At 38.3% G+C, this 9,426-nt stretch overlaps 1 protein-coding gene across 1 annotated transcript; it reads left to right on the plus strand.

Moving 5' to 3' along the window:
* The first annotated feature begins 2,230 nt into the window (after nucleotides 1-2,230).
* rergla (RERG/RAS-like a) lies at nucleotides 2,231-8,235 on the plus strand. Its single transcript, XM_061913230.1, has 5 exons — nucleotides 2,231-2,366; nucleotides 2,439-2,495; nucleotides 5,684-5,757; nucleotides 6,236-6,372; nucleotides 6,440-8,235. The coding sequence occupies exons 1-5, from the start codon at nucleotides 2,315-2,317 to the stop codon at nucleotides 6,723-6,725; spliced, it is 606 nt and encodes a 201-aa protein (XP_061769214.1). The 5' UTR covers nucleotides 2,231-2,314; the 3' UTR covers nucleotides 6,726-8,235.
* Nucleotides 8,236-9,426: the final 1,191 nt, after the last annotated feature.

The raw sequence follows: 9,426 nt of genomic DNA on the forward strand, positions 1-9,426 counted from the left end.
CGAAAGGGATAAGCAGTATAAAATGGATGGATGGAACAAGTACATCCTGAATTTAGAGTACAAAGCTGCAACAGGGGTTAGTGCATGTGCCTCACAATCATACTTGCCAACCTTGAGACCTCTGAATTAGGGATAGGGAGCGGGCTTGAGGTGTGGGGGGGCGGGTTAAGGTGGGTGGAGTTGGGCGGGGTTAGGTGGTAGCAGGGGTGTATATTGTAGCGTCCCGGAAGAGTAAGTGCTGCAAGGGGTTTGGGGTATTTGTTCTGTTGTATTTATGTTGTGTTACGGTGCGGATGTTCTCCCGAAATTTGTTTGGCATTTATACGGCCACCCTCACTGTGACCTGTATGGCTGTTGATCAAGTATGTCTTGCAGTCACCTACGTATCCATGTGTTCAAGCCGCTTACAAAATATGCCCTGGTCGGCACCTGTTTGTATGGAGAAAAAGCGGACGCGACTACAGGTTGAAGAGGACATTAAATGCAGCACCATCACGACATGCCCCGATATTGATGTCCGGGAGAAATCCGGGAGAATAGTTGCCCCGGGTGATTCTCAGAATGGGCACTGAAATTCAGATGTCTCCCGGAAAAATCGGGAAGGTTGGCAAGTATGCTCACAATACAAAGGCCCTGACTAGTCCTGAGTTCCATCCCGGCCTCCGGATCTTTCTGTGTGGAGTTTGCATATTCTCCCCGTGACTGCGTGGGTTCCCTCCGGGTACTCCGGCTCCCTCCCACCTCCAAAGACATGCACCTGAGGATAGGTTGATTGGCAACACTAAATTGGCCTAAGTGTGTGAACGTGAGTGTGAATATTGTCTGTCTATCTGTGTTTGCTCTGTGATGAGGTGGTGACTTGTCCAGGGTGTACCCCGTCTTCCGCTCCTGCGCAGCTGACATAGGCTCCAGTGACCCCAAAAATGGACAAGCGTTACAAAATCGATGGATGGATGGGAAGCTGCAACAGCAAGAGGCTTTCGAACGTTGTGATGGCGTTTTATCGCCACCAGAGAGAGCCAAACAACCAAACTAAACCATCTTTTTCTATCCACGGTTGCCCTATTAATAATCTTCAAAATACATTTGTGAAATTTTTTTTATTAGTTTATAAAGTGTGTAATAGTTCTCACACCACCGTTTTCTTTATCTGTACAGTAAATATATCCATCCTTCTCCCAGCTAGGCTACATCTACATATTAAACATGCTGCAGGGCTCCTTTTTCTTCACAAAGCTCCATTATTAGAGAGTGTTAATCATCTGTGGTGATGTCTCCTGCAGTTGTGCACACTGGGTTCTTTGTTCCTCTAACTTTGCTCAACATAAAGTTCTCTATGAACTCTGACTGGTTGATACCTTCAGCAGGAGATCCTTTGCCATCTTTGTACACTAGAAATGGAATTGAATTAGACGCAATCAAATGTATGAAAAGTTTGTACTGTATTATTTTTATTATGTTTTATTAAGGGATAAAGCCTCACTTGACGACAAAGATTCACTGGTCAATGTAAAAGCCACTCCAGATGTGCTATTAGTCAAAACAGTATGAATGACCACATCATTCTTTGACAGTTTTTGGCTCATGATTAGTATGCTGAAGTCTCTCAAAAGAAATACTATAATATGGTTACTTATGTTATTAATTTGTAATGTTAATGAGATCATGTTTAAATTAGATTCCGATTCACACTGATTCTTGCAATACAATACTTGGTATATCAATTATATTTGATAACAATTGTTACATACAAATCACAATTCAGCACCCCCAATAATTAATACTATTTTCTTAATTATTACAACATAATTTGCTCTGTATTTATTAATAACTATGCAAGTTAATTCAACAATTATTATCATTATTGATCCTCATAATGTAACCATGAATTACTGTTAGAATATTTACAACATAAATATTCAAATATATCAATTATTTTTAATATATTGCACACTTGATGCACTTAATTGGAGGTTGGTCATAATTTATTTAAATGTAGTTGCCTAAATAACCGCCAAAGTCTCCTATATAAGTTGGGGGGGATACATTTCATTTAGCGGTTGTGGCTGTAGGCAACCTGCTGCTGTAGTTTTCTTAATAACTTCACCTGATGCCAGTAGCCAACAGGATTAGCCACAGGTCATTGAAAATAGAGCTGCAGGCTAAAAATGTCACCGGCTGCACGACCCTGTTGTGGATTGGCTGAGAACCCCACCACTTTAGCAGCCCCACCTCTGTGTCTTCTACCCACCAACTAGCAAGTAGAGGACTTTTATAAGCATGGTCTTCCTTTTGGGGGCTTCATCTGCAGAGCATGAACAAGATCAAGATCGCCGTGCTGGGAGGGGAAGGTGTCGGCAAGTCAGGTAAGCAGGATCACATTCAGGCATGTCTCTTGGAGTTTGAATTATATTTCCCTAATATTTTCATATCTGCAGCTCTCATTGTCCGCTTCTTCACTAGACGCTTTATTGGCGAGTATGCATCCTCATCAGGTAAATGATTCTCATTCTTTTTTGGGTTGTTTTTTCTTTTTCTTTTACAGTCAAATATTATCTACAAACATCATTCATTATTTTGGACAGGTAGTAAAACAATTTAATGTGTAGCGGTTTATTTCATTAGAGGAATACATAATGTCTGATTTACCAAATACTATACAAATACTGTGAAAAAAGATTGGTGTACTAATACACTGTAAATAAAAAAAAATCACTGTAAATTCACAGCAAATTGCTGGCTAATAATTGCATTAATTTTACAGTAATGTACTGTAACTGCAGAGCTTTGACTTTACACTTAATTACAAGAAAGTTACAACTATATGCTGTAATTTTATATTTTGCTAAAATTACAACTATACATTGTATCATCACAGCTGAGTTTTTACAGGTACTTGCACCATTTGAATAATGAACACAGTACCTTATTGTACATATGTCACAGTAAATTGCCCATAGTTGTACATATTTACTGGGAAAGCAATGCAATTATTATTGCTGTGAGTACATTTGTCATGCTTCTTGAATTAAAATTTAAAGCACACCATTTTATAAGATTGAATTGTAAATTCACAGCAAATTGTTGGTTAATAATTGCATTACTTTCTCAATAACATTTACAGTAATCTATTGTGAAATATCTTTTACACAGCTGTGAAGCTAACACTAAATTGCTATAAAACTATGTCATAGTATATGTTTGTAAGTGTTACTGTAAAATAATTGCAATTGTTAGCTACCAATTTTCTTGTATATTTAATTTTTTTTATAGTGTTTTATAGTGAATTAGTACAATGTAAAACATTTGTTAAAGTATATTAGTAGGCCAATGTGTTTTTTCCTTGTTTTTTCTTTTGTAGATGAGTGACTTATCTATAATAAATTAACATATATTCCCTAATAGTGTGACTTTAAAAAAATATAAAATTACACACCTTTTAAAAAAAAGTTTGGTATTTTAATTAATTCTAAATATCTAATTACTTCAGCATGGCCCTACTTCTCCCACATTACCACATAATATCATATCATAGTTTATAATGTACTGTACTACACTACTATACATGGGCTTACATGTGTGAACACCATACAACTATATTTAAATTTTTTTTTTTTTTTAAGAAAATACGAGCTGCAAGATTTTAGAGACACCTGATGCACAATATTGGCCAAGTTTTTTGAATAAATAAAACGGACAAAATGAGAAAACTATTTCTTTTTATATTTGCCAATCAAAACTGAGCATTATTACATTTGGTTGCACATAATTTAATGAGCTGTGAGTGTATATATTGTGGAATTCACATATGTTTACTGCATTCATATCAAAATGTGGCCCTTTTAGTGTTGCTGCAAATTTGACTGTAATTTGTCGGACAACTAATATTGTATTTTACAAGACTGATTTGTAGACCTGCTTGTCAGTGACTCTTATAATCTCTTATAAAAGCTCAATTGTTGCTCCCCTCCAAACATTCTTGTTTTGTGTTGCTCTGGGTTGCCAAATGTGGTATTTATTGGTCATAAAAACTACTGTAACCAATAATTATTCCACATTGTATATGTAACGTATTAAAACATATTACAAAAAAATAAATCAACAGGAGAGGGCCAGATGCCTCAAAAACGCTAACATATCAAAAGGTGAATATCAAAGTGGCCCTCAAACTGTTCCTTTATTAAGAAGTTTGGACATGTATAAAATAATACAACAGTGACAAAATTGTTGAATTTAATTACAAATTCATTCATTAATATCAATCACAAAATTTACTTAAAAAAAACTAAAAATTATTAGAAACTCACTCAAAGAGTGACCAGGCCTTACCTCAAAAAGTTCTGAATCCACACTGATCCGGACTGGAACTTTTTGAGCTTTCTTTAGTGGGATGAAATAAATAGAGTGAACCCTCCTGTCAGTCATCCACTCTATTTTCGAATGGGTGGAGGTTCGAGACGTTAGCATACACACGCACACACAAGTTGAGGCTTGTACTGTAAATGTTAGGTAACGTAGTAGAAATGATCTAGATCAGCCCCGAAATCGGTTTTATCCTATTTCTGACATTTCCTAAAACATTTATGGAAATATGCCTAGAACTTTTTGATTCATGTTGCTAACAGACAAATAAACAAGCCCCAATGATTATGTAACCTCCTGGCAGTGGTAATACATATAAATAAATTATATTTTACATATAATGTTATAAATGTTGTAAATTAAATTCAAAAAATAACATTAAAAATAAAAAATTATTGCTTTATGCTGTTATTTATTTATACTGTATTAAAAAAATACATATTTTAATATTTTCCAAATTGTCTAATATATAATTTTTTTGGTCTCCAGACTTTAGAAACTGATTTAAATTACCATGGCAAACAATTAATTCTAGAAATCAGATTAATAACACATCTGAATTTGGATTATTCACAAATTATTACTTGCTTGAATATTTATTGAAAAAATAGTCCAATTTCTGGAGACAAATGCAATTTTATTGTCAGAATATCATAATGGAATATTTTTTTTAGGTTTTATTTGAATGCACGTAATGTATTTGCTCATGATGGTTTTACATAAAATCCGGTCCGAGTTTATTCTTCATGGTTAAGGTAAATGAGCATGTGCAATCAAAATCAATTGCATTATTAATCTGCGTATATACATGATAAATGCAATCTTTTTTGGATCTTTCTGTGTGGAGTTTGCGTGGGTTCCCTCCGGGTACTCCGGCTTCCTCCCACTTCCAAAGACATGCACCTGGGGATAGGTTGATTGGCAACACTAAATTGTCCCTAGTGTGTGAATGTGAGTGTGAATGTTGTCTGTCTATCTGTGTTGGCCCTGCGATGAGGTGGCGACTTTTCCAGGGTGTATATTGCCTTCCGCCCGATTGTAGCTGAGATAGGCGCCAGAGCCACCCGTAATCCCAAAATGGAATAAGCGGTAGAAGATGGATGGATGAATGGATGATTTCCCTGCGTATCATTGATATTTTGTGTTCATTAATTATTTTCACATATCAAGTAATCTTCCTGACCAAGTACGGCAGGGGGATAGTTACATCTTGGAGCCCCGATTCTGAACAAGAAATGTTTCCTAGTATTGTGTTATTGCGTGTGTGTACAAAGTAGGGTAATGAGGCTTACCCACAATTTCTATGTTTTTCCTTCCATAGAATGCATATACAGAAAGGGTCTAGCTTTGAATGGGAGGCAGATTAACCTGGAGCTGTATGAGCCATGCTATCAGGTCTGTTTTCACATTATTAGACAGTAAAAACCCAGCTTGCACAAGACATTAAAACAACATTAAGAACTTGTTGAATTCGGTCCTGACGTTGAACGACTCAAACCTAACATTAGAACAACATGCTTTTAAAAAATATTTAGTCAATGGTGGGTTCTGATGCTAATTTGACCATTCCATTTTGGTAATTTCCCACACCAATATTTTTCAACTCAAATAAAATGTTGAAACACCATGCTTTTTGCTGACATTTATTCAATGTCAGGTTGTGACCGTAGAAATTTGGTCATATCCCAAACAACAACGTGGATCCAACCTTGAACGTCAAGGTTGTTTCAATATACAAATACAACTATTTTGCAACGTTGTTTCAAAGTCAGTTTTATCGGACATATATGTATCATCAACCTTGTATCAATGTCTTGTGCCTGCTGGGAGTATGTTTGCAGGTGATAACCTTGTTGTTGTCCGTGTTTTTCAGTCCGCTGAGGGTTGCGATCAGATACACTGGGCTGATGGTTTTATTGTGGTTTACGATATCAGCGATCGCTCATCCTTTGTAACAGCCAGAACCATAGTTAAGCTTATCAGGGCGTTCCCCTTGGGATCAGCCAGAAGGTAAGCTGTCATTCGTGGGCTTACTTATCTTTGTGCTTGCTCACTTATTTTCTGGTGTTCCCCGCAGGGATGTCGAGTCTCTTATATTTGTGGTGGGCAACAAACACGACCTGTGTCACATGCGAGAGGTGCGTTGCGAAGAAGGTCAGCGTTTGGCAGCTGAGTTCCGCTGCCAGTTCTACGAGCTGTCTGCGGCCGAGCACTACAAAGAGGTGGTGCGCATATTCTCCGAGATGGTGCAGAGCACCAGCCTCCGGGGCAAGGCCAAGGAGCGCAACAGACGACCCAGTGGTTCCAAGTCCATGGCCAAACTCATCAACAATGTTTTTGGCAAAAGGAGGAAATCGGTGTAAAGGCGAGTATATGAGGGTTGACATGTTGACCAATGGCTTGCCGGTGTCCAAAAATCCAACCAATGGTGGACTAGTTTTACCCTCATAAACAATGCAAGTCGGTAGAAACTGCATAGAAATGAAACATTAAGTCATTGCAGCGAAGAATACAAATTGCCATTACTAATTAAATCCCAGACAGTTTCAAAATCTAGATAAGATGTTTTTTTTCTTCTTTAATAAAAACATTTTAAAACAGTTATAGGGATCTTAGGCAGCACTGTTGCAAATAGGTTAGTGCGTGTGCCTCACAATAAGAAGGTCCTGTATTTGATTCACGGGCTCTGGGTTTTTCTGTGTGGAATTTGAATATTCTCCCCATGACCGTGTGTGTTCCCTTCCAGAACTCCGAAGGTTGTTTTTTTTTGCAAATATTAACTCATTTGGAATTTCATTTCTGCAACATGTTTCAAAAAAGCTGGTACAAGTGGCAAAACAAGACCGAGAAAGTTGAGGAATGTTCATCAAACACTTATTTGGAACATCCCACAGGTGAACAGGCTAATTGGGAACAAGGAGGGTGCCATGATTGGGTATAAATGCAGCTTCCCTGAAACAAGGATGGAGCGAGGGTCACCACTTTGTGAACAAATCCATGATCAAATTGTCGAACAGTTTAAGAACAACATTCCTCAACAAGCTATTGCAAGCAATGTAGTAATTTCACCATCTATGGTCCGTAATATCATCAAAAGGTTCAGATAATCTGGAGAAATCACTGCACGTAAGCAGCAAGCCCAAACAACAACTTTGAATGCCTATGACCTTCGATCCCTCAGGTGGTACTGCATCAAAAAACGACATCATCATGGGATCAGGAACACTTCAGAAAACCACTGTTAGTAACTACAGTTTGTCGCTACATCTGTAAGTGCAAGTTAAAACTCTACTATGCAAAGCAAAAGCCATTTATCAACAACACCCAGGAACACCGCCGGCTTTGTTGGGCGCGAGCTCATCTAGGATGGACTGATGAAAAGTGTTCTTTGTGGGTATATAGGTGTATCAGTGCCCAAGGCATGGACATAGACTGGCCTGCCTGTAGTCCAGACCTGTCTCCCATTTAAAATGTGTGACACATTATGAAGCCTAAAATACCACAACGGAGACCCCGGACTGTTGAACAACTTAAGCTATACATCAAGCAAAAATGGGAAAGAATTCCACCTGAAAAGCTTCAGAAATCTGTCTCCTCAATTCCCAAAGGTTTACTGAGTGTTGTTAAAAGGAAAGGTCATATAACACAGTGGTAAAATGCCTCTGCCAACTATTTTGCAACGTTGCTGCCAATAAATTCTAAGTTACCTAATGCCCATTCATCCATTTTCTACCGATTATTCCCTTTGGGGTCGCTGGTGCCTATAGTTACCTAATGATTATTTGCACACAAAAAAAGTTTCTCACTTTGAACATTAAATGTCTTGTATTTGCAGTCTATTCAGTTGAATACAAGTTGAAAAGGATTTGAAAATCATTGTATTCTGTTTTCATTTACACAACGTGCCAATTTTACTGGTTTTGGATTCTGTAGATCAGGGCTATTCAACTACCTGTTGAAGAGGGCTGCAGTTTTAAGAGCCCGGGGTCTCAGGGTGCGGACGTCAAAATTGGGATGTTTTGTCAGAAAGTGCCTCTGCAGGTTATAATCCTTTGAGACTGTGTTTACAAAAAGTAAACACATCAAGTTTCACACTGCATTGTCAATAAATTCATTATTCTGCCCTTGCTACTTGTTTCCAGCGTGTGCAGCTAGACAGATAGTTAACAGCATGAAGAAACAGGCTAAATTTTGTTGATTGATGTTCCTTCTTTTGAATTATTTTTCTTCCTAATTTTTTTTACTTTATACGTCTTCCTTTATTTTTGAAAATATAAACATTACATAAGTATAACGTCCAATGTGTATGTAACAAATAAAACATAAGGTTTAGTGTTAATATACACATCAAACGTTGCACACGTGTGGTTTAACACAATGCTTGACACTCAGCATCAACGGTTAGAATTGGGGGGTTGAATCAGCAGAAATGATTCCCGGGCGCGGTCACTGCTGCTGCTCACTGCTCCCCTCACCTCCCAGGGGGTGATCAAGGGTGATGGGGCAAATGCGGAGAATAATTTTGCCACACCTAGTGTGTGTGTGTGACAATCATTGGTAAGTCAAAGGCTCTCGGCACAGGTCCAGGTTGTACACCGCCTTCCGCCCAATTGTAGCTGAGATAGGCACCAGTGACCCCAAAAGGAATAAGCGGTATAAAATGGATGGATGGATGGATGACTTGAACAAGTCAGGAAAGTCACTTGGAGCCATTTCAAAGCAGCTTAAGGTTCCAAAAGCAACTGTGCAGACAATTGTTGGTAAGTATAAAGTGCATGGCACACTTTTGTCACTGCCACGATCAGGAAGAAAACGCAAGCTATCACCTGCTGCTGAGATACAATTGGTCAGGATGATCAAGAGTCAACCAAGAACCACCAAAAAGCAGGTCTGCAATGCATTTTTCAAGATGGCGCTGCTGTAGTGGCTGCTGTAGGCAGGAGCTCTGTGCTCTTGTGTCATCCTTTTGTGTTTCCCTCTTGTTTTCATGTGTTATTATATTTTTTTGCATTTTGGTCCGGGACCCTTTGGGACTGTGTGACAAGGGCTGGCACTTTCGTGACC

This window comes from Nerophis ophidion, linkage group LG10 (genome assembly GCF_033978795.1).
Source record: "Nerophis ophidion isolate RoL-2023_Sa linkage group LG10, RoL_Noph_v1.0, whole genome shotgun sequence".
In the NCBI taxonomy this organism is placed as follows: domain Eukaryota; kingdom Metazoa; phylum Chordata; class Actinopteri; order Syngnathiformes; family Syngnathidae; genus Nerophis; species Nerophis ophidion.